Source organism: Pan paniscus, chromosome 20 (assembly GCF_029289425.2).
Source record: "Pan paniscus chromosome 20, NHGRI_mPanPan1-v2.0_pri, whole genome shotgun sequence".
Taxonomy (NCBI): domain Eukaryota; kingdom Metazoa; phylum Chordata; class Mammalia; order Primates; family Hominidae; genus Pan; species Pan paniscus.
In genome coordinates, this window is record NC_073269.2 from 24,343,860 (window position 1) to 24,367,674 (window position 23,815).

The 23,815-nt window shown below is 55.9% G+C and overlaps 1 protein-coding gene across 28 annotated transcripts in view; it reads left to right on the forward strand.

The window, feature by feature from the left end:
* GATAD2A (GATA zinc finger domain containing 2A) overlaps nt 1-23,815 on the forward strand; it is a 124,942-nt gene that overhangs the window by 97,491 nt on the left and 3,636 nt on the right. For 15 of the 28 annotated variants that reach the window (XM_008970982.7, XM_055104076.2, XM_008970980.6 and 12 more), the window contains 9 exons: nt 10,972-11,104; nt 11,247-11,378; nt 12,962-13,051; nt 14,117-14,248; nt 14,415-14,582; nt 16,806-17,085; nt 19,482-19,780; nt 20,333-20,407; nt 20,695-20,890. In XM_008970982.7, coding sequence (XP_008969230.1) covers nt 10,972-11,104; nt 11,247-11,378; nt 12,962-13,051; nt 14,117-14,248; nt 14,415-14,582; nt 16,806-17,085; nt 19,482-19,780; nt 20,333-20,407; nt 20,695-20,890 — 1,505 coding nt within the window. Of the gene's footprint in view, nt 1-10,971; nt 11,105-11,246; nt 11,379-12,961; nt 13,052-14,116; nt 14,249-14,414; nt 14,583-16,805; nt 17,086-19,481; nt 19,781-20,332; nt 20,408-20,694; nt 20,891-23,703; nt 23,790-23,815 lie in introns of those variants that run through there. The other 13 variants (XM_034946278.3, XM_055104079.2, XM_055104074.2 and 10 more) reach the window with 4 other exon arrangements.

The following is a 23,815-nucleotide window of genomic DNA, read 5'->3' on the forward strand; positions in this document are numbered from 1 at the left end:
CTTGCTCTGTCTCCCAAACTGGAATGCAGTGGTACAGTCATAGCTCACTGTAGCCTCCAGCTCCTGGGCTCAAGTGATCCTTCTGCCTCAGTCTCTTGAGTAGCTGGGACTACAGGTGCTTGCCACCATGCCCAGCTTTTTAATTTTTTTAGAGACAGGGTCTCACTGTGTTGCCCAGGCTGTGGTCTTGAACTCCAAAGCTCAGGTCATCCTCTCACCTCAGCCTCCCAAAGCGCTGGGATTGCAGGCATGAACCATCGCACCTGGCCATATTTTGTTTCTGACCATCCCCTGACTTGTCTTGTGATTTGGGTAAGTTATCATTTCTTGATAGAGTCCGAGGGCCACATCTGTGTCCTCACACTGCCTCCTCCTTCACACCTCAGGGACTTAGCTTGTGGATGCTACTGGCTGTCCAGGATCCTTCAGCCATAAATAAAGGTTCACTATTCCAAAAATGACATAGTGGGGCTCAGTGGCTCACGCCTGTTACAGCACTTTGGGAGGCTGAGGTGGAAGGATCACCTGATCCCAAGAAGTTCAAGACCAAGCCTGGGCAATACATAGTAGTTCCCATATCTACCAATAAATAACAAATTAATTCACTGGGTGTGGTGGCTCGTGCCTGTAGTCCCAGCTACTCAGGAGGCTGAGGTGGGAGGATCGCTTGAGCCCAGGAGGTCGAGGCTGTAGTGAGCTGTGATTGTACCATTGCACTCCAGCCTGGTTTACAGAATGAGACCCTGTCTCAAAAAAAATAAAATATGACCGAGCGCGGTGGCTCATGCCTGTATCTCAGCACTTTGGGAGGCCGAGGTGGGCAGATCACTTGAGCCCAGGAGTTTGAGACCAGCCTGACCAACGTGATGAAACCCTGTCTCTACTAAAAATACAAAAATTAGCCAGGTGTGGTAGTGGGCGCCTGTAGTCCCAGTTACTGGAGAGACTAGGCCAGAGAATCACTTGAACCTGGGAGGCAGAGTTTGCAGTGAGCCAAGATCGCGCCACTGCACTCCATCCTGGGCAATAGAGGGAGACGCTTGTCTCCAAATAAAGATATTTGATGACCTGAATTAGCAGCTGCCAGTCACATGGGGCCTATCCTCTCTAACCCCACACCTCCTCTTTAGGGTTCCCCCAGGGTCCTGGCACAGTGAGGGGTCCACACAGGAGCTCAGGTGCTGTAGGAGCCCAGGTTGTCTGCAGGTCCTGGTATGTGACCTTAGGAAGTCATGTGGCCCTCCCTTAAGATTGTTCCCTGTACTGGGAACTGGGGGTAATGATGGAGCTGTGGAGAGGATTATATGGAAGGGTGAATTTTGGTGGTTGGCCTAGGAATGGCCATCATAAAGGCTCAGCAGGTGTTTACTGGGTTTTTGAAACCTGAAAAGTTAGCCTTTCATTTCTTCGACTGTAGTCATTTCTAATGCATGTGTCTTCCTGTATTTCTAAGCAGAATGTGCTGGATTTGATGTGGCCTCCCCCATGGTGTCAGCTGCTGACAAGATTGGGCTGCAGTGGCCTCTGTGGGCGGGTAGAGGCTGCTGGCCCACATGAGCATGGTACTAAGGTCTCCTAGGCTTGTCTCTACTACCCTCAGCCAAGCTATTCTGCACGCCCCCGAGACTGGCCCCTGTCACAGTGAGGTCCTCTGGGCCTCCCTGGCTGGGCCCTTTGACTTCAGGGGCTGTTGCGTTCCTAGAAGGCGTTCTGGCAGCGCCGGCTGGCCGTCCCCTGGCTGTGCTGATGCTGGGGGCGGGCACTGCATGGGGCTCCTCTGCTCTAGCTGGGGACCTGGGACTGCTCCCTTCTGTACTGGGGAAAGGAGAGCAGGCAGGGATGGGCTCAGAGGTCTGGGCCAGCCACACAGACTCTCTCTCTTTTTCCTGAGCTCTTTAGCCAGCACTGTGGCAGTGCTCACCATAATGGATTCCCAGAGCGGTTGTTGGACCTGAAGTCTCCAGGAAGAATGATGGCTGAGTTTCAAAAATCCCATCCCAGCTGCTCACCTCCACGGCCTCTGTGGCAGAGAAGCAGAATGTGTTCTGTCTTCCTGGGCCCCACAAAGCAGGCTCTGGGCTTTTCTCTCACATCCCAGCCAAGAGGAGCTCAAGTTACATGGTGGGAGAAGTGTGATGGATGCTAAGAAGGGAGTTGAGGGAACCGCAGAGGGGCTGCGGCTGGCGAGAAGCAGGTGGGCCTCAGGGCATGGGGAGCGGGGTGGCTCGGGAGGACACCAGACAACCCCCAGGAGTTCTTCAGTGTTGTTTTTTTTTTTTTTTTTTTTTTGGAGACTGAGTCTCGGTCTGTCATCCAGCATGGAGTGCAGTGGCACAATCTCGGCTCACTGCAAACTCCACTTCCCGGGTTCACGCCATTCTGCTGCCTCAGCCTCCCGAGTAGCTGGGACTACAGGTGCCCGCCACCATACCCGGCTAATTTTTTTTTTTTTTTTTGTATTTTTAATAGAGATGGGGTTTCACCATGTTAGCCAGGATGGTCTCGATCTCTTGACCTCGTGATCCGCCCGCCTCGGCCTCCCAAAGTGCTGGAATTACAGGTGTTAGCCACCACACCCGGCCTAGTTCCTCAGTTTTGGGGCACAGCCTGTGTCTAGACAACAGAGCTCTCTTTCTATCAGCTGAGTGTCTCTGAGTGAACACCACCCCTTGGGAAAGGAGGGAGGACTGCGTGGGGTCCCAGTGAGCAGCTCCCACGTCCAGGTTGCAGTGAATGCTGCCAGAATTGTATGTCAGCACACCCACTACACAGGGGCCTGACACACAAGATATTGCCCGGACTGGCCTGGGCAACACAGCGAGACCCCACCTGTACAAAAACTTTAAAAATGCAGTGAGCCATGATCGTGCCACTGTGCTCCAGCGTAGGCAACAGAGTGAGAGACCCTGTCTCAATATCAAAAATTGAAAATTGAAAAAAATTAGCCAGGTGTGGTAGTGTTTCCCTGTGGTCCCAGCAGCTTGGGAGGCTAAGATGGGAGGATCACTGGAGCCCAGGAGTTCCAGGCTACATTGAACTATGATCACACCATTGCACTCCAGCCTGACAAGAGTGAGACCCTGTCTCTAAAAAAAGAAGTTGCTCAGTGGTAGGACTAACTTGGGGAACTGATAACTCTGTCCTTTTTCTCTGTCACAGGATTTTTCTTTTTCTTTTTCTTTTTCTTTCTTTCTTTTTTTTTTTTTTTTTGAGACGGAGTCTCGCTGTCGCCCAGGCTGGAGTGCAGTGCCACGATCTCGGCTCCCTGCAGGCTCTGCCCCCTGGGGTTCACGCCATTCTCCTGCCTCAGCCTCCCGAGTAGCTGGGACTACAGGCGCCTGCCACCTCGCCTGGCTAATTTTTTGTATTTTTAGTAGAGACGAGGTTTCACTGTGTTAGCCAGGATGGTCTCTATCTCGTGACCTCGTGATCCGCCCACCTCAGCCTCCCAAAGTGCTGGGATTACAGGCGTGAGCCACCGCGCCTGGCCTGTCATAGGATTTTTCTAGGAGTGTTTCTTGAAGGCAGGTAGAGAGACTGGATGAAGCATGAGGAATTGCTTTCTGGCTTGACTCACTTCACTCCAGGTGCTGCCTGAAGCTGGGGTGCCTCCCAGCCTGCAGACTGCCTCCTCCTTTTCCATGGGACCCTCTTCAGCCCCTTTCATTGTTGGGCAGCTCTGGTCTCCCACATGACCTTCCTAGAGCTGTTCTCATCTTGAGTCTGCACCTGTCTGGGGGGCCTCTGTGCAGGCTGCTGTTGGTCCCTCTGTCAGGGGGTGCTTTAAGGCTCAGTGGGTAGTTACTTGGGTAAACCCTTTCTTTCCCCCTTCTCTTCCCCTGCTTTGTCCCAGGGTAGCATCTGAGGGAGGAAGTGGAGTTACAGTGATATGGGTTAGCTCCCCAGGGGCCAGGCTGGGCCATTGGCTCCATTAGCTTAGTGGTTTAAAGCAGCGAGGTATTGACGTTTTTCAGTCTGTCGGTTCTGCTGGTTGGCTGGTCCCGCCCAGCTGGGCACTGCTGCTGGGGCCCTCTGGTCTTTGCAGTTGCATGTCAGCTGGGCTGGGTGTCCCCAGTGGTTTCATCACTCACATGTGATGGCCAAAACAGCTGGGACTGGCTGGACCAGTCTCTGTGCCTGTCTCCATCTCCCTCACTATAGCGGGGGCTAGTGTGGGCCTCTGACCCCGTGGTGGTTTGGGGCAGTCAGACCTCAGCTCTCCTAGAGCAAGCATTCCGAGGGCTCAGGCAGAAGCTGCAAGGCTTCTGTGACCTTACCTGAAAAGGCTGCCACGTCACTTCCTCTGCATTCTGTAGTTTGGGAATTGAGCCATAAAACCAGCCCAGGTCAAGTACTACGGGGGCTATGAGTAGATGCAGCCAGAGCCTCCGGCCTCCTCAGGACTGCAGAGATGGGCTGGGGGCCTTGCAGAGTTTGGTCCGGTGTACGGGGTTTGTCAGCCATGAGTATTAGGGCTCCTTCTTCATATCCACAAAAGCGCTTGGACTCAAAAAATAGGAATTTGGCTTCCAGGGTCTGTTGCTTTACAAAGACGCACGATGACACACAATTCAGAAATCCTTGTGAGTGAGTTTCCCTTTCCTCCAGCAGCACAACATCTATGTGCACGAGGGAAGCAGCTGCCCACCGTGCAAGGGGGTCCATCAGTCCGTGGCGCTGGTTCCTCCTGAACTCACAGCCCCCACCCTGGAACCTCCATCAAGGCAAGAGGAGGAAGTGGGCGCTCCCCAGCCTTGCCAGGCCCCCAGCAGACCCAGTCTGCCCTTGGGGGGTTTGTGAATGTTCAGGTGTCACATTTCAGGACCTGTTTACTGAGATTGTCTGCTCTGTAATGGGCTCCCACTCTTTCCTCAGAAAGCTGTCAGGTCAGGCAGATGTTTCAAGTTTGCCGTTGCTTCCATCTGGGAGCTGCAAGGCGAAGGCACGGGCGGCCTGTTTGCTGCCCTTATCTTCCCAGTGTTGGGGACCCCAGGAAGTGCTGTCTTCTAAGGCCTGACAATCCAAAAGAAAATCACTCCTGCATGCTCCTAGCCCCTTCAAGGTTGCATCCTGTCAGAGCATCCATCTTGCCTCTGGAGGCCGTGGTGCTGCTGCCATCTGGGTTTTGGGGGCTGCTGGATGTGGGCGGCTGGCTCTGAAGAGGCAGCATGTGATCTGACAGCAGGATGCTCCTGCCCCACCAAATGACAGCCTTGGGGCAGCTCCCGGCAAACAACTCCATTTCCTTCTCCGAGGTGGGAATGGGACCTGGTGCAGGGGACACAGGCTGTCAGGGCAAACCTCTCTCTCCATTCTAGGGGCATGCAGGGTGGCTATGAGTGCTCTCAGGAAGGTCACTGTTCCCGAGGCCTGAGCTGAGCACTTTCAGATCAGCAGGGCTGCCTGATCCCCCTGCACCCAGCTGGCTGTCTAAGGTGCCCGAGCCTCCTCAGCACTGAAGTCTCACCTCACCAGGCAGCCCTGAGAGGCTGCGGGACAGAGACTCCTCTGCCCTGCCATGCAGGAGCCATGGAGAGGGAAGTGTCACTTGCAAGAGGCAGAATCAAGTGAGACCCAGGTGTCTTCTAGCTCACTGGGTGAGGGCTCTCTCCACAGCCTGACTTGCCGGCAGTCGTTTGAAGTCCAAGGCTGGGCAAGGGTGGCCGGTGAGCTCCAGGCCTCAGCTTGCTAAAGGAGCTACTCCACAGGAGCATGCAGGCTCAGGGCTCAGCACCCTCACGCGACGGGCTCAGCCAGCCTCTCCCCCATCCCCAGCCATCATAGACTTAGGAGGAGATTCCTGGCTCTGAGGACATGGGGGCTTGCCCCCTTCTCTGGGGCTGTGGTATCACCCCAGGGCTGGATACCCCCTTGCCCTTTGTTCTTCTGGTCCTGGGAACACCTTGTCCCTTGTTGGGAGCTGAGGCTGTGCCACAGAGTGGGGCCATAGGTCCCTGGGTGCTGTGCCGGTGCCACACCCACCTGAAGGAGGTCGTGATGGCCCCCAGCTCAGGGTGCAGGAACCTGCTTGTCAGACAGGTGCTGACATGTCACCCTGCAAGGCAGGGGGAGGGAGGGCTCATCTTCATAGGGGGGTGGGGTGGGGTGCCGTGCAGGGAGCCAAAGGCACTTAGATGGGCTTGCTGGGCCGAGGGTGGGTGGGCCAGTCACTGGGCTGGGGGTGGCTAAGGAACACAGACCCACCAGCCAGCCCTTCTTGGGAAGCTCTGGGGGGTTTCTGCTCAGACCTGCACTCCCCCGAGTGGAACCCCGAGTTCTGCCATGACCTTCACCCCGAGGCAAGGGGACAGGGCCGGGCAGGCTTCCTGAGGCAAGTTGAAGAGGGATGTTCTGCAGACAGAACATGGCCATGCTGGGCCATGTCTGTGGGCCAGGCCCCAGGAGGGCGGGGGATGTTAACAGCTTGGTTCATGACAGGTAGGGCCTGGTGAGCCCAAGATGAGTGTTTGCACAAGGGACAAGTGAGCTGGCAGGGCTGGTGTTGGCTCTAGCAGAGCCCTCATCCCACCCTTGCACACAGCCAGCAGCCCACCCTGCTAGGCCTGAAAGAGGTGAGGAGGAAAGGTTCTAGTGGGAAATGGTTCTGTGGCTGGAGAAGGCATTGCTGGGCCCTGCCTGTCTCCCCAAGCCAGCCTGGAGGAGGATTTCTTGTACCGAGGCCTCACGAGCTACAGGTCATGGTCATCCCTAACTTCCCTAGTGTGTGCAAGACTTGGGGGATCTTGCTGAAATACAGACTTTGATCAAGCAGGTCTGGGGCAAGGAGGACACGCTTCATTTATACAAGTTCTGGAGAAGCTGCCCTGCTGCTATGGCAGTGACAGCAGTGGTCAGACATTCACGGGGCCAGCCCCAAGCCCACCTACAGCCTTGCCCCCACCTGCCGCTCCCCTGTTGTGTCTGTCCATCCTGGTAGACTGAACCCTAAGGACAGAAATTCCTTTTATCCAGGGGTTCCTCCCCACTGCCTGCTGTAGCACCTGCTTTTTAAATGAGCTCTCAGCAGATGTAAGGAATGAATGAATGAATGAATGAGGGAGAGGGGTATGTCTTTCCTGCATACCAGGCAGGCCTGTTCAGAGAACCACAAAGGTCCCAGCCTCCAAGGACGGCTCCTTCCCGGCACTGGCTGAGGGGACACTAAATATTAACCACGTACTGGCCGCTGGTTGCTGAGCAGCTGAAAGCCATAACCTTTTGCTGTGGAAGTGGGATCGTGTCTCAGTTTAAGTTTATAATCCCGGCCTCTCCTCCAGGAAATTCTATGGAAGTTCCTGGCAGGTAACAGAATTTCTGTGCTTGTGAGGTCAGGGCCAGTGCCAGCGGGTCGGGGAGTGGGGGTGGTGCGTGGCAGGGAGCGGGTGAGACCATTTACGCTGATAACAGCCTGGCCTGCTTCCAGGGATTTTTGTAGGTCACATAAAATCTCTTGATCACTACGTTTTACATTAAGGCTTCTCAAGATGGGCAGGACGGGCTTATGGGATTTGTCCTGAACTATCACATCACTTCCAAATAAACTTGGTGCCCGGAACGGCTGCTGTGGAGTGAATGGCAGACGCTGTCCCTGGGCCACGATGCCATCCCTCTCAGCATGTTGTGCTAGATTTCCACTGGTTTTGTTTACTTTAGACAGTTTTTATAATTAAATATTTCCCTGAAATAATACCTGCAATCATTTTGAGCCACATGCTCTTTTTCCTGAATTAAAGATCTCTTTTAGAAAGTACCGAGACTCTTAAAGCCTCTCTCCTTTAAAAAGTGAGCTTAACAAAGTTTTTCATTTTAGAAACTTAGAGGGGCCAGTGACCCTGCTGTGTGCGGTGTATGTAGAGGTGACTGGAGCCTGTGGTGCAGCAACAGTCCCCTGTGGGCTGGCGCCACACAGGAAGTGCCTGCAGCTCCACAGCCCTGGGGTGAGCCTGGCGCCTCCATTTTCTGACAGTACCTGAACCTTTACCTCCCTTCTCAAAATGAAGGCTGCGTGTCACAAACCGGTTGGAACTGGCCGTTGCCATGGTTTTCACGTTGGAAGGCACAGTTAAAGGGTCATGTGACCAAGGAGGGAAATGCCTTTGTCACATGACTTTTTGGTGGCCTGATTAGCATACAGGAAGTTCACTCCCTGCTGGCTGCTGGGATGCTGAGTGATCATTGATGGGTGGTGACATCATCTCTTGGATGAGTTATTGATTAGTCGCAGGCCAAGATGGGGCCAGGGAGCGCTGTGGTCAGAGCAGCCCTCTCAGGCAGCTTCAGCTGCTAGGTGGTCTGGACCCCTCGCCTACCCTCTTCCCTCAGGCAGGTTTGAATTTTATTAGACATCTCACCTCTGGAAGAAGCACACGCCCTCAATAAGATGATAAGAAGTGTTAAGTGCCTTAGAGCTTGGCTGTCATTTCATTTCAGCTCATGCTAGCCCAGGAATTGTGTCTGTAACTCTATACAAGATGCTGCCTTGGCCCCCTGCTCCCCTGTTCACTTTGGAGGCCACCTGGGTGGAGGCCAGCTGCTGCACCTCTGTGCTGAAGCCTTGGGACTGCCTGCCTCTGAGGTGCTCAGTGTGTGTACACGTCCAGGGAACCTGGAATTAGAGCCCTGAGGTCACCTTGAAAGTCGATCTTGGGCGGCATGGGGCCGGCAGCAAGGAGAGACATGCTGGCGGTTTGCTAAGACCTGAGTGAGGTGTCCTGGGTTACTTTAGAAACAAACTACCCGGTTCTGGGCTTCAGAATGTGGGCTGATAACCCCTTGCCTGGGGGATTGTATACTTCGAAATCGTACCTTTCTGTCCACGCCCAGGTCTCTGGTGAGAAGCTGCTTCATCAGGGCTAGGACCGGCGTTCAGGTACAGCCACCACGTAGCTGTGGTGGGTGGAATTAGGAGGGACCAGAGGAGAGCAAATAAAGCGGTTCCTGAGTCCAGCATCTGGCGAGTCCAGGGTAGCATTGGTGAAGCCTTAACCTCTGGTGCTCTGTGTCTACCCTTCCCTGAGGACGCAGCTCATGGGTGTGGAGGGGACCTCAGAGGTCCCGAGGGCTGCTAGAGCGGAGTCAGGTTCTTCATCCTAGCGACTCTCCTCAACCCTGCCGGGGTCTAATTATCAACTAGACCCTGGGAGAGCAAGAGCCAGGACAACTTTGAGCTGCGGCAACCAGTTAACTTTGTCCGAGTTTGTTCTCTGGGTCACAGTGCCACCTAGAGGACGTGTTCTGTCCTTGGCTGGTTTTCCTGCTGACAAAAAAAATGGACTTGATTCACTTCGATGAATGTACAATGAGGCCGAGGTGGGCGGATCATCTGAGGTCAGGAGTTCAAGACCACCCTGGCCAGCATGGTGAAACCCTGTCTGTACAAAAATACAAAAAAAAAATTAGCCGGGCATGATGGTGCATGCCTGTAATCCCAGCTACTCAGGAGGCTGAGGCAGGAGAATCACCTGAACCGGGGAGGTGGAGGTTGCAGTGAGCCGAGATTGCACTACGGCACTCCAGCCTGGGCGACAGAGCAAGACCCCATCTCAAAAAAAAAAAAAGAAAGAGAATACAATGAACCCAGATCATCAGGGACAGTTTGCCTTGTGCCGTCAGCAAATGGAGCTGCTTGGTTGGGGACAAAGTGCCATCTCTGGGACTTGCGTTGGGTCAGCGACACCACAGCAGGTGTTCAGCCTTGCGCCTTCAGTAGTGTCAGCTGTACACATACATCCTAGAGGATCGTTCACAGGAAAGGGAAAATCAGACTAGTGTGTTCCTGTCTGGGTCAAATGACTTGGGGTGCCTTGAGCACTTGTCTCGGAGCCTGGCCTGCAGTTAGCACAGAATGGATATTCACTGTTTCCCAGTTCTGATGAATAACAGCAGCTCATCAGCCACACTCTTAGACGTTTGTGACCATACTTTGACAAAATAACAAAAGAGGAAAGCCTGCAAGTACTTCCCCGATTGTCCCCTGGTGCTTCCCAACTGGTAGTGAGATGCCGTGGGCCGACGGTGAAAAGGGGAGGAACAGGCCTTAGGTCAAGTTCACAGGTGGAAGTGAGCTCCCCAGACCGTGGCAAATTCATTAGAAAGAAAAAGGTGTGGGGGCTGGAATCATGAGAACTGTCTCATGTTGCAGTTTTGAGCTGGGACTTACAGAGTGGGCAGCAGGGTAACAGGCAGAATGACCTTGGCATCCACGTGGGGCTGGAGGCAGCCAGCCAGAAACCAGTCCATGAGTAGATCAGGCAGGTGAAGAGTCTCTGGTCTTTGAGAGAACTTGTGTCCTAGTCAGTTTCAAAACAGATAGCCACTGCCGCCATGTGGGGCCCAAGAAGGGCCATCTAGCACCTGGTGCCACCTTGTGAGCAAGCTGGCAGCCTGTGGATACACCCCTCGGTCTTCTGGGGACAGGTTGGCTGCCAGGTGTGAGGGCTTTGGCCTGCCTGAGTGGAGAGAGAAGAAAATCTGGTTCATGCAGGGAGCTGGGCTCCCCTTCAAGGGGTTTCCACCATGGCCAGGGGCTGCGGGCTGGTGGCGAGGCACACACATGCCATCAGACCCAGCATGCTCAAGCCCCCACAATGGCTAACACTGAGCAGGGCCCCAGGATCCCGAGCCGAGTGTTTACCCGATCCGAGGCACACAGTAGAGGGAGCAGCCATGTTTTCCAAAGTCACCATGTCATGCTCAGGGGCATACGCACCCTCAGCCCTGGCGACATGGCGGCAGGCATGAAGTCCCTACCATCAGGGTGCCCACCTGGGCACTGGGATTGGGTGCCCTATGACGTGTGGGTGAGAAGAAGGAGGCAGCCTGGGAGCCATGGGGCAGGGCAGGGGATGTGGAGGATGCAGGGCAGACAGGGAACAGACGGGGAGGTCTCAGCTCCCTGCCATGTGTCCACAGGGGTGGGCGCTGGGTCCAGCTGTCAAGGGCACTCTGGTCACTACTGTCTCCACCCCACAGTGACATGAAGTCCGAGAGGAGACCCCCCTCACCTGACGTGATTGTGCTCTCCGACAACGAGCAGCCTTCGAGCCCGAGAGTGAATGGGCTGACCACGGTGGCCTTGAAGGAGACTAGCACCGAGGCCCTCATGGTGAGCCACGTGTTGGCGCTGCCGCCGGAGCCCCACTGTGCCCTTCCTACTCATGATGCCCTCAGGTGGAGCTAGTGACGGCAGGGCCTCTGCTCCTCACTAAGGACGCTCCCTCTCAACCCTCTTCCTCTCGCCCCTGCAGAAAAGCAGTCCTGAAGAACGAGAAAGGATGATCAAGCAGCTGAAGGAAGAATTGAGGTTAGAAGAAGCAAAACTCGTTTTGTTGAAAAAGTTGCGGCAGAGTCAAATACAAAAGGAAGCCACCGCCCAGAAGGTGCGTGCCTGTCTCCCCTCCTTCCTGGGCCAGCAGGAGCGCCTGGCCTTGCCTTGATCCCCTCATCAATGTCAGCGGCCAGAAAGGTGAAAGGGCTTCCTTGAGGGAGTATAGGGCAAGGTCCCACTCCCGCATTTGTGGACTCCAGTGTGCATTTTGGATTCAGCTTAAAAGATGTTAAAGTGAATTTCAGTCTAGAGTATTCTGGATCTGAGGGTCTAAAGCTCACTTTTTTTTTTTTTTTTTTTTGAGATGGAATCTCACTCTGTCGCCAGGCTGGAGTGCAGTGACGCAACCTTGGCTCACTGCAACCTCTGCCTCCTGGGTTCAGGTGATTCTCCCGCCTCAGCCTCCCGAGTAGCTGGGACTACAGGCACGTGCCACCACACCCAGCTAATTTTTGTGTTTTTAGTGGAGACGGGGTTTCACCACATTGGCCAGGATGGTCTGGATCTCTTGACCTCGTGATCCGCCCACACGGGCCTCCCAAAGTGCTGGGATTACAGGCGTGAGCCACTGCGCCCGCCCTAAAGCTCACTTAGACAACAGGTGGCAAGGAAGTGGAGCACAGATGTCTGGTGCCGCTGGAAGCATGTTTCTGGGTGAAGCACTCTGTGCAGAAAGGCCGCCTGCACTGTGGGCGCAGGGGATGCCCCAGTCTCTACCATCATCCCTCCTGCTGTGTGCGTCTCAGTCCCCTCTCAGCTGGAAGTGTGCTGAGCTCCCGTGGATCTCAGCCCCAACTCTCGGGAGGGTCCTGCTTCTGTTTCTTCTTCCCTGGAGCCCGAAGCTCGCTGTTGCGCTGCTTCTAGATGCAGCTTAATGGGCAGCGAGGTTAAGTTTATTTTGTTAGGCTTTTTGAGTGCTCTGTTCTGGGAAACTCCTACCTTCCAAGTACTTTAGTCATTGCCTCAGTGAACCAGAAAGTAAGTGTGTCCTGGGCAGCAGGAGCTGAAGGAAGGACAGGACTCTCTCTGCTCTGGCTTGGGGTTTGTTTTTTGAAACCCCGCCCCCACTGCCCCCGCGCCCCCTCCCCGCCCCCCACCTTACACCTACCTAGTTAGCAAGTGGATTGGAAAGAGCCTGCCGGTTTCTTTTTTCTATTTCTTTGTCACTTGTCGAAAACTCATTGAGGGACACCAAGTCTCTCACTGGCCCTTCTCTGCTGGAACATGCAGCTTTAAAAAGTGCCCAGAGTCACCGTTTTCTCACTGAGATTGAGATCTCCCTGTCTGGGCCATGGGTCCTTTGCCTCAGCAGTGCTGCCACCATCAGCCATTCTGTCCCCTAGAGGGCACAGCGGGTGCCAGGACACTGCGTGGGTGTCAGGGAGCAGCCAAGAAGTGATGCTGAGAGTAGGGGGTGGGGCTGCTGGAAAATCTCTTCTAGGCCCATGTAGAAATTGTCACCTCCCGCTGCAGATGGGGTCACTTTCAGCCTTCAAGCAGAACCTCTGAGCGCCTGATGCCGTAGAGGAGGAAGACAGTCAGTCCTCTTCGGCAGCATTAAATCTTGGCAACTCCGTGTGAGGAGAGGGCCCGGCCCGGTGGCCCCTCACCTCCTGGTGTCCTGCTCTCTTGCAGCCCACAGGTTCTGTTGGGAGCACCGTGACCACCCCTCCCCCGCTTGTTCGGGGCACCCAGAACATTCCTGCTGGCAAGCCATCACTCCAGGTCAGTGTCCCTTCTGCGTCTCACTGGGTGCCCTGCTGGCACTGCTGCTGTCAAGAACAGGCTCCTCGGGCTCCCAAACAGCCCTGGCCCAGGTTCTGCAAGAGGTTGCGCTTTCCTTCTGAGTAGGCTGGAGTGAGGCCCTCCAGCCCACAGCCCAGGGGAAGAAGCACACGTGCACTTTCCAAGCCCCACGGCCCAAAGTAGGCCACTGTTAATGTCACAGACAGAAATCATGGCCAACACTGGAAGGGGGCTTTCCAGTGAGCGCCCCTAGCAAGCCTGATCTCCCTTCATGTTGACTCTTCCGGCCAGAGAGCCTCCTTCCAGGGCCTCCAGGTGAGGGGCAGAGGCTTTCTCCTAGCCATATGGCTGAGGTCAGAAGAGGCCCTCCTGTCCCTCCCTCTCAAACAGGCCTGAGCCCTCAGCTTGCTCTAGGGGGTGACCATGCCCATCCTGCCGTGGGCCGGCCAGTGTCACATGAGAATGAACTGCCATGTTGGTGGGACTCACTCAGGAGTGAGCCCAGGTTTGCACGGCTCTGGGTGGACTCACTATTCCTTGTTGCAGTATTTAGAATCAGTAGTCATCTTTCTTAATTTTGTGTTATACGTTTGCCTTGTTAGTTTGTTTGAGACAGGGTCTTGCTCTGTTACCCAGGCTGGAGTGCAGTGGCGCGATCTTGGGTCACTGCAACCTCCGCCTCCCAGGTTCAAGCAATTCTCCTGCCTCAGCCTTCTGAGTAGCTGGGACTACAGGCACGTGCCACCACGGCCTGGCTAATTTTTGTATTTTTAGTAGAGATGGGGTTTCACCACGTTGGCCAGGCTGGTGTCAAACTTCTGACCTCGTGATCTGCCTACCTCGGCCTCACAAAGTGCTGGGATTACAGGCATGTGCCACTGTGCCCATCCATAATTTTCTTTAACTTCTCTGCTACTTAAAAAACAAAAAACAAACAAAAAAAAAACTAGTATGTACTTTCATAAAAGCAGCAAAACTGCTTGCTTTAAAAAAAGTGTGGGGGGGTCCGGTCCATGTAAATCTGGGTCTTGGTATCGTTGGCAGACCTCTTCAGCTCGGATGCCCGGCAGTGTCATACCCCCGCCCCTGGTCCGAGGTGGGCAGCAGGCGTCCTCGAAGCTGGGGCCACAGGCGAGCTCGCAGGTCGTCATGCCCCCACTCGTCAGGGGGGCTCAGGTAAGCAGGGCTGTGCACATGGGGGAGACCTGGCAGCCTCAGCAGTCGTCTACCTTGAAAGTAGGGCCCTTCCCAGTCCTTGGGGGCAAAGTGCCCTGTGCCTTCCGGTCCCGCTCCATTGTTGATCTCAGTCAGATTTCTTGTTCTCCCCACCCTACCCCAACAGCAAATCCACAGCATTAGGCAACATTCCAGCACAGGGCCACCGCCTCTCCTCCTGGCCCCCCGGGCGTCGGTGCCCAGTGTGCAGATTCAGGGACAGAGGATCATCCAGCAGGGCCTCATCCGCGTCGCCAATGTTCCCAACACCAGCCTGCTCGTCAACATCCCACAGGTGAGGGCTGTGCCACACTGTGCCAGGGAGAGTGTGTGTCCCACCTGTGACTGCTCCCCTTGGACCCAGGTTCTGGGGCACAGTAGTGTTTCCCCGGGCTGTGTGGCATGACCTGCCTTGCTCTTTCAGAGCCAGGCAGGGGCTTGGACTTGAGCTCCTGGGGGCCACAGGGCTGTCTGGGTCGTGGGCAGAAGTTTTGTGGGCAGACTTGATATCCAGCACAGGTGGGCAGCTGACGAGAGGGGCGATGCACGGACCTGAGCTGAAGGTGGGGTCTGCTTACCAGCCCCATGGCTGAGGAAACAGCATGTGGCACACAGCAGGTTTAGGGGGATAGTCGAGGCCCAGGAGAGGCCGGTGATGGGCCCGGAGATGCCTTGGGGGGCACCGGAGCCCATGCCGCCCTCCCGGCAGTGGCTTCTTCCGATTGCCTCCTCAGCAAATGTTCTCATGTCACCAGGTGCGCCTATTCTTAGCCGCACGTCCCTTTACCTCTGTACAGAGCCTCTCAGATGGGGAGGGTCTGTCCCCACCCCCTGGAAGTAGGATGGGAAGAGCAGAACCAAGGGGCGGGTGGGCTGGAAACAGGCGCCTTGGCTGACAGATAAAATTACCAGGTCTGCAGGGGCTTTTGTTGGTGGGCGTGTTCGCTCTTTCTTCCCTCTTTGGCACAGTTTGTTCTTGCCCACCCTCCTCAGACAAGAGCAAGGCTCTGGGCAGTGTCCCTGCCTGCTTTCGAAGGTCAGGTTCGAGTGCAGAGAAGATGGCTAGTCCTGGACTGACCCAGGCAGGTAGTTTCATACACCTGTTAAATTTTTTTCTTTTTTGGAGACAGTCTTGCTCTGTTGCCCAGGCTGGATGGAGTACAGTGGTGCGATCAAATATCTTTATTTTATTATGAGACAAGAGTCTCCCTCTGTTACCCAGGCTGGAGTGCAGTGGCATGATCTTGGCTCACTGCAACCTCCATCTCCCAGGAGATACTCCTGTGTCAGCCTCCCAAGTAGCTGGGACTACAGGCGCCTGCCACCATGCCCAGCTAGTTATTGTATTTTTAGTCAAGACAGTGTTACACCATGTTGGCCAGGCTGGCCCTGAACTCCTGACCTTAAGTGATCCGCCCGACTTGGCCTCCCAAAGTGCTGGGATTACAGGCGTGAGCCACCACATCCTGCCCACCCGTGAACTTTTATCCAGTCCTTTCTCTTGTCTTTGTTTCCTGAGGGTGGGCACAGGCAGTCAGTGGCAGAGAAGGTGGTCTGCTCCTAGCGTGGCTGGGGGAGGCTGTGAGGGGAAGGAGGAGGGGAACTGGCTGGTCAGAGGTGAGGGAGGCCTGGGTTTGGTCTTGGTTGCTGAGGGGACAACAAACCAGCAGGCCGGTCTCTGGGAACCTTTATTGGGGGGTGGGACCCTGGGAAGGCATCCTGCACACCCTGTGCCCCACAGTGTGGCATTTGCAAGTCATTGGGTGTGTCCATTTTCTGGGGGTGGGGTGCACAGCTTTCATCATATTTCCAGAGGGGTCCTCAGCCCCTAAAAGCAATAACATTGGCATATGGGCAGTTCTGGGTTTCAGGGAGAGCCCTATCCAGCAGTTGTGGGGCTGGTGGAGACAGTCAAGGGTCTGCTCCTGGGATCCAGGCAGGACTGTGAGGTGGCACTGGAGCGGTGAGGACTGGGTGGAGGACAAGGGGAAGAGGTTGGCCTAGGAGCTGCTTCCCCCATCGCCCCATAAGGACTCGGGGACTACCTCAAACATTAGCATCCCAGGGGAGCACATGCAGAGAGGCTCATGGGGGTGCTGCGGTGAGCACCCTCTTACCCTGTGAGAAGGCAGTAGGCCAGGCCACAGCCAGAGGACAGTGGCCCTGCTGGGCAGTGTGGTGACCACCAGAACCTGGTGACAGCCACGTGGGTGCCCTCACATTCACATGGCGGAGCACAGCAAACTATAGATTTTAAGTGTGTGCGGTTTATCTGGTAAACCTCGGTGCACATGTGCAGATGAGCAGCCACCACCTAGGGTGGTGTGTTTCTCGCACCTCTCCCTGCTGCCCTGGCTTCTGAGAGCCTGTTATCATGGCTGGGTTCACTTTTGTTAAGGACGCCATTGTCAAGGGTACTGGTTAGTGCAGTTGACAGGACCTCGGGCTTCGGGGCGCTGGGGAGCCTTCCTCTGGGCAGGCGCACGGAGCGCCCTGACTGAGTTTTTGTCTCCCAAAGCCCACCCCAGCATCACTGAAGGGGACAACAGCCACCTCCGCTCAGGCCAACTCCACCCCCACTAGTGTGGCCTCTGTGGTCACCTCTGCTGAGTCTCCAGCAAGCCGACAGGCGGCCGCCAAGCTGGCGCTGCGCAAACAGCTGGAGAAGACGCTACTCGAGATCCCCCCACCCAAGCCCCCAGCCCCAGAGATGAACTTCCTGCCCAGCGCCGCCAACAACGAGTTCATCTACCTGGTCGGCCTGGAGGAGGTGGTGCAGAACCTACTGGAGACACAAGGTGAGTGGCCTGGACCCAGCCGGGCTGCTTCCGCCTCTGGCCTCCAAGGGTGCTGCCCCCGTGGGTTCTTTCCAACACACAGCAGAGGCTGGGGCAGGGCTGCCTAGCCAGGATGGTCCTGGGTGGGCTTGGCAGGGACACCGTCAGTGCCACTGTGGAGTCTGGACACTGTCCTCCGGTTGGGGCCTCTGAGAGCCAGGCCCTGAGAGGCTCAGGGTCCAGGGGGACGGGCAGTAGTGGCCTCCGTGACGTTGGCGTGTGGTGGGGTAGACGTGAGGGTGCACATCTGTGGGAGGCTGACAGGGTTGGCCTCCACGAAGGGCTCTCAGGCCAATGTGGAGTTGTGACACACAGGCAGAACCTTCCAGAGCCTCAAGTGCTCCCAGCTTCTGAGGAGGGAGAGGGACAGCCCACCCCACTGCCCAGGGGCAGGCTCGCATGATCACCCTCTTCAGGCAGCGTGGGAGTGCACTGTGTCCTGGGGGATTTAGGAATAAAAGGACATCTACGGGGTGATCACAGCATTGGAGACGGCTGGGTGGGTGGATCTGAGTGGCCGAGTTGGCCCCCAGGGAGCCCCTGCTCCCCAGACATGGAGACCAAGGACGTTTCTGCCCACAGGTTGAGGTTGGGGTGACACGAGTAGGCCAGGAGGCTGAGTCCTCTCCTGGTGACTGCATCAGACTCTCAGAGCAGAGGAGTCGGCAGGACTGTGAGGGGCCCAGGGCAGGGGCAGGGCCTGGCAGCCTCAGAGCCTTCCCAGCACAGACCTGGGAGCAGCGGGGTGGGTGTGTGCAGAGAAGCACCTCCCGCGCACTGCCCAGGATACAGAGGGAGGAGGGCATGGGGGCCAGGTCGAGCTGTGCCCCCAGCACCTGGGGTTGGGAAGATGCTCTCCCCACTCCCTTAGGGTACTTTGGTGCATCAACTGGTGCCCCCATGTGGTTGCACCCAGGGTCCCCAAGAGGCAGAGCTCTCCACACTTGCGCGGGGCTGGGCCTGGCGCAGCCTCAGAGTGGCCCTCAAATGTAGAGTTGCTTGTAACCCACTCCCTTGCCCCTCAGTCGCTCTCGTAACTCCCGGCCACAGGATGGTACCGAGACTAACTGCAGCGTGCCCCAAGGGCATGGCCTCCAGCTCCCAGCTGCAGGAGGGACCTGGGGGAGCTGTGGGGAGGTGAGGCTCTGACACAGCCCGGCTGGTGCCTTTGGTGCCTCCTTTTCGACAAGGTGATGTCGGCAAAAGAGCCACCTGGGGCTGCTGTAGGAAATGAGGATTGGGGGCCGAGTTGGGACCAGTGCCCCTCCTTGCCCCTGCCTGTGCGGGCATCCGCTCTCCCAGACCAGTCTGTCTCTGCCGTTCCCTCATCAGGGCTCAGTCTCCCTCTCCTGTTGCCAAGGATAGGACCTCACTGTGGGAGAGACTTTGAGCCCTGCTGGAGGCATCTCCTGACACCTCCCAGAGCCCCCAGCCTCGCGCCATGTCTGGTTCTGGCGCCGCTCACGCTGGCCATGGGTTGGACGTGTGCAAGGAGATGTGCCGTTGTCACCAGAGCATGTAAGCTGCAGGTGGCGGTCTCATGGGTCAGGGGCTTTGAAGGGGCCAGGCCAGTCCAGGCAGGAGAGGGAAGGCCGAGGGTCTCGCCACATCCATCTCCCCACCCCCCAGCCCCTGCCGTCCTCTGACATTGTCTGTGATGACCAAGAGCAATTAAGTCCCCTAAGTGCTGAACACAAAAAAGGTCGGCACAAATACGCCCAGACCTCACACCCGAGCACATGCTTCATGTACACTTCCCCAGCTACCTCTTGCAGCCCCCAAGGAGATTATGCATTCTGTCCCCCAGACAAGGGGACCAAGCCCTTGCTGCCCCTGTAGCCTGCTGCCCACCTTGTGCAGTGGGTGCAGCCCAAGGCCTGGGGCCTATCCCGGGTGTGAGTCCTGCCCTGCCACTGGGTGACAATGTGATCTACAGGTCACTTGGTCTCTCTTGGCCTCAGTTTCCTCATCAGGACATGGAGCATTTGGGGGTTCCCCCTCCTAAGAATGAACTGAGTACCTCAGCACCCACAAAGCACTTGCTGGGTGACTTGCCTGTCACCCTTATTAACTCGTACACAAGCAAGGGTGCCCACCACACTGAGGCACGGCTTGGCATGGTCCCTGCTGGTCCTCAGTGGTGTCATGTCCAGCGATGGGTGGGACAGGAGGCCGACGTTTTCTGAAGCTGTTCGGCGTTGGCCGGCCCCATGTCCACATGTCATTGGTGCCCAGTAGGCATTTGCAGAACGGACAGACTGTGGCGACTGAGACTCCAGCATCCTGGGCTGGGGGCGGCCAGGGCCCTGACTGTCGTCCTGGCCCTCTGACGTGAGCCATGTGCTGTCTGCTTGCAGCAGGCAGGATGTCAGCCGCCACTGTGCTGTCCCGGGAGCCCTACATGTGTGCACAGTGCAAGACGGACTTCACCTGCCGCTGGCGGGAGGAGAAGAGCGGCGCCATCATGTGTGAGAACTGCATGACAACCAACCAGAAGAAGGCGCTCAAGGTGGAGCACACCAGCCGGCTGAAGGCCGCCTTTGTGAAGGCGCTGCAGCAGGAACAGGAGATTGAGCAGCGGCTCCTGCAGCAGGGCACGGCCCCTGCACAGGCCAAGGCCGAGCCCACCGCCGCCCCACACCCCGCGCTGAAGCAGGTGAGCCTGGCCTGCTGCCAGCAGTGCCGTCCCTAGTAGGCAGAGGCCGTTCCGCGATCCACCCCACGCCTGCGCTGCACCGCCTGATTGTTAACTGCGCGTCTAAATTGCAGTTAATGGTGGTGTTGGGCGGCAAAAACACTAATTTGCAGTTTCTTTAGACTTTGTAGCTCTCACTTGCAGGCTGCCGGCTGACAAGTACTGCTTGTCTCCAGGGACTTTTCTGAAAGCCACGTTGAGATACCAAAGGGGCGTTTGGAAAAATGTTCTTGCTAAATTTGGAGAGGAACAAGTTTGAAATCAAGTTTTTTGTTCTCGTGTTGTTTTATTTTAATGCTTCTCCTTCCCACCCTCTTGTAGACTCGAAGCTCCCTTTTGGCAATTTTTGTTTTCTTGGAAGTTCTTTGCAATTCACTAAACGCATTTTCTCAAGATCCCCACTTGGCGCCTAAAGTCCCCAGGGGACGGGCCTGTCCTGTGGGGCTCACCCTCGGTCACCCTGGGCCGGCCAGCAGACCGCACTGACTTTGCTTTCAACCCCCGTTTGTGTAGGTCATAAAACCCCGGCGTAAGTTGGCGTTCCGCTCAGGAGAGGCCCGCGACTGGAGTAACGGGGCTGTGCTACAGGTCAGAACCGCGCTGGGCGCCGGGAGCCTCGCGCCCCCACCGCAGCCCGTGACCACGTCAGTCGCCGACTGTCACGCTGCCTCTTCTGTCTGTCTCTCCCTGTTTCTGTTTCACTCTCTCCCCTCCCCCACCCCTCTGTGTAACTTACCTGGTCTCCTGATTTTGGACTTTAGGGACCCCATGTGGGTGGGAAGAGGTCAGCCAGAGCAAGGAGAGGCTGCGCTGAGTGTCTCGCCCGCTGCTGTCTTTTCCCTGCATGAGCCGTCACCCCCCTCTCTCCACTGCAGGCCTCCAGCCAGCTGTCCCGGGGTTCGGCCACGACGCCCCGAGGTGTCCTGCACACGTTCAGTCCGTCACCCAAACTGCAGAACTCAGCCTCGGCCACAGCCCTGGTCAGCAGGACCAGCAGACATTCTGAGAGAACCGTGAGCGCCGGCAAGGGCAGCGCTACCTCCAACTGGAAGAAGACGCCCCTCAGCACAGGTGGGTGACCTCCACAGGGCTCCCCAGGGGACCTGCCCATTGTGGGGCTCACCCTTCCTTAACCGAAACAGAGGCACATGTGCAGCGGGTGAACCCCCAGGCCCGCTTCCCAAGCTCAGCCTCCTCGGACTCTGGCTTTCCCTCCTGCCCCTAACCAGGATACCCTGAAGAAGTGACAGCCCCGAGCAGATAGGAAATGGTAACCACCCTCACTCTCTGCACCCCGGCTCAGTCTTTGACCGACAAAACATGGGCCAGGCCTGGCTCAGAGGGTGCCCCCACAGCCATCCATGTGGACTCTTGTCAGCACACACCCATATCTTGCCCACTCAGGGTCCCCCTTTTCTCTTTGTGCTGCAGCGAACATCTTTTTTCTGTCATTGTGCCATCCATGCTGCGGTCACACCGAGTGGTGCAAAGTAGAACAGTAATGCGGGGCAGGGGGTGTGCCCAGGGCAGCGGCTGGCTCACCCGGGGCAGGTAGTGGAGGCCTTGCCGGAGACGGTGTTTGAAGAACAACCAGTAGGGGTGAAGGTCCTCCAGTGGGCTCTCCGGAGTCAGTTGCGGCCCCACCGTCCCTGGCATGGTCCCGATGGCCTGTTTATTTTTTCATGTATGTGTTAACATTAGAACAAAAGTGTTATATTTCTTGTGTCAAAAATAGGGAAAGAAAAGGTGGTCAGGAAGGGCCAAGTTAAGGAGATGGGCACCCTCTGGGAGAGGAAGCAAAGTGTCCCACATGCACCCTGAAGCCTGTGGCCCTGCAGGTAGGAGAGGACAATCATGAGACAGGCCCCAGGCAGAGTGGTGGGGGGAGCCTGAGAGCCTGCTGAGCCTGCCACTGTCCTAAGTGAGAGGCGTGCCCAGGTGCCAGGCTCTGCAGGGGCACTTCAGGAAACAGCAGACGTTCGGCTGCAGAGGAATCCAGGCAGCCTGGACAGTTGAGTGTGTTTGTCATCAAACCAGCCAGCCAGACGTTCTGCTCAGCAGGTTTAAGACAGCTAAGGACTCACGGGCTGGTCAGAAATTACTCTTGTGGGAAGTTTGAAAGGATAAGAAAGTAGTAGAAGTCGATAAGTGTGTGCATGTGGGCACGGTGGTGGAAGTCATCTGGAAGCTGTGTGTGTGTGTGTGTGTGTGTGTGTGTGTGTTTAAAGTTTGAAAGGGAGCATGAAGGCATCACTAGTTGCTGTGTCTGATGGTAGGATTAGAGGGAAAATAAATAGTTGAAAGCACCATTTCCTAAAAGAGTTACCACGGGGGTTTTGAGAGAGCGCCTGGCAGGACCCAGTTGCCAGGTTTCTGGAGTGCTGCCCTTGCACACAGGGTTGGTTCCTAAGAACATTTGACCTGGGAACGCTTTTTCCACAAAATGTATTAGCCACCACTAAAAATACTCTTAGGGCCAGACATGCTGGCTCTCACCTGTAATCCCAGCACTTTGTGAAGCCGAGATGGGAGGATTGCTTGAGCCTAGGAGTTTGAGACCAGCCTGGGCAACATGGTGAGACCTTGTGTCTACAAAAAAATAATTAGCCAAGCACATGGCATGTGTCTGTGGTCCCAGCTACTCAGCCAGGAGGCTGAGGGAGGAGGATCGCTTGAGCATGGGAGGTTGAGGCTGCAGTGAGCACTGATTGTGCCACTGCACTCCAGCCTCGGCAAGAGTGAGACCCCATCTCAAGGGGTCTGGGGCAGCCCTTACCTCCAACTCTGGCCAAAAATTCTGCGTGTGCTGGGTGGGGGCATTTATTTATTTTCCAATTATAAAAATGATATTTGTCCATCATGGAAATTTGGAAAATACAGAGAGAAAAGACTGTGGCAATGGCTTGTATTTTCCTCCCCCAGGTGAACAAATATTACATTTAAGGGTTTTCCCCAGTGTCTCCCCTTCACTTGAGGGTCCTTTGTGGAAATGTGTGTCTTGCGTTGGCTACTTTGTGTGTTAATGAGAGACCCTTACTGGACGCATTAAAATTTGAGCTGGGCACAGTGGCTCGTGCCTATAATCCCAGTGCTTTGACAGGCCAAGGTAGGAGGATTGCTTGAGGCCTGGAGTTTGAGACCAGTAAACAACAACAACACTTGAGGGTAGGAGATAGTTTTTTTTTCCTTTTTTTTTTTTTTCTTCTTTTGGAGAAGCTTCTTGCTATGTTGCCCAGGCTGGAATGCAGTAGCGCGATCATAGCTCTCTTGCAGCCTGGATCTCCTAGGCCCAAGCAATCCTCCCACCTCAGCCTCTGGAGTAACTGGGACTACAGGGATGTGCCACCATGTCCAGCTGATATTTTTTTTAGAGATGGGGCCTCACTATGTTGCCCAGGCTGGTCTCTATCTCCTGGCCTCAAGCAGTCTTCCCACCCCCCAGCCTCTCAAAGTGCTGGGATTCTAGGCTGAGCCTCCGTGCCCAGCTAAGATAGTTTTTCATTGCTGCATAGTATTCCATCCTGCATTATTGTCCTGTTGCACACATTTGTTTATGGTTTTCCACTGTTCTAAGCAGCACCGTGGTCAGCACCTTCATTTCTGTAGAACGTAGGTAGCTGCTCACCCTCTGATGATTGCCCCACACTTGGGATTACCTTGGCAGAGCCTGGCAATGTCAAGGCCATTGAGTTGCTGCCTAAATACTCTTCAGCTCTGGGGCCTGGGATTTGAAACGTTGATTGAGGAGTAGTGTGGGCGGGTTTGCAAGGGCTCCTGGGTCCTTAGTCTGTATTAGGGCTGGGGTCTAGGCAGCTATGGCTGGGCTCCTCCCAGGAGCCCTCCTGACGAGGGCCTTCTCGGCTGCTCGCTCTGTTCTGTTGCAGGCGGGACCCTTGCGTTTGTCAGCCCAAGCCTGGCGGTGCGCAAGGGCTCCTTGGTCCTTAGTCTGTATTAGGGCTGGGGTCTAGGCAGCTATGGCTGGGCTCCTCCCAGGAG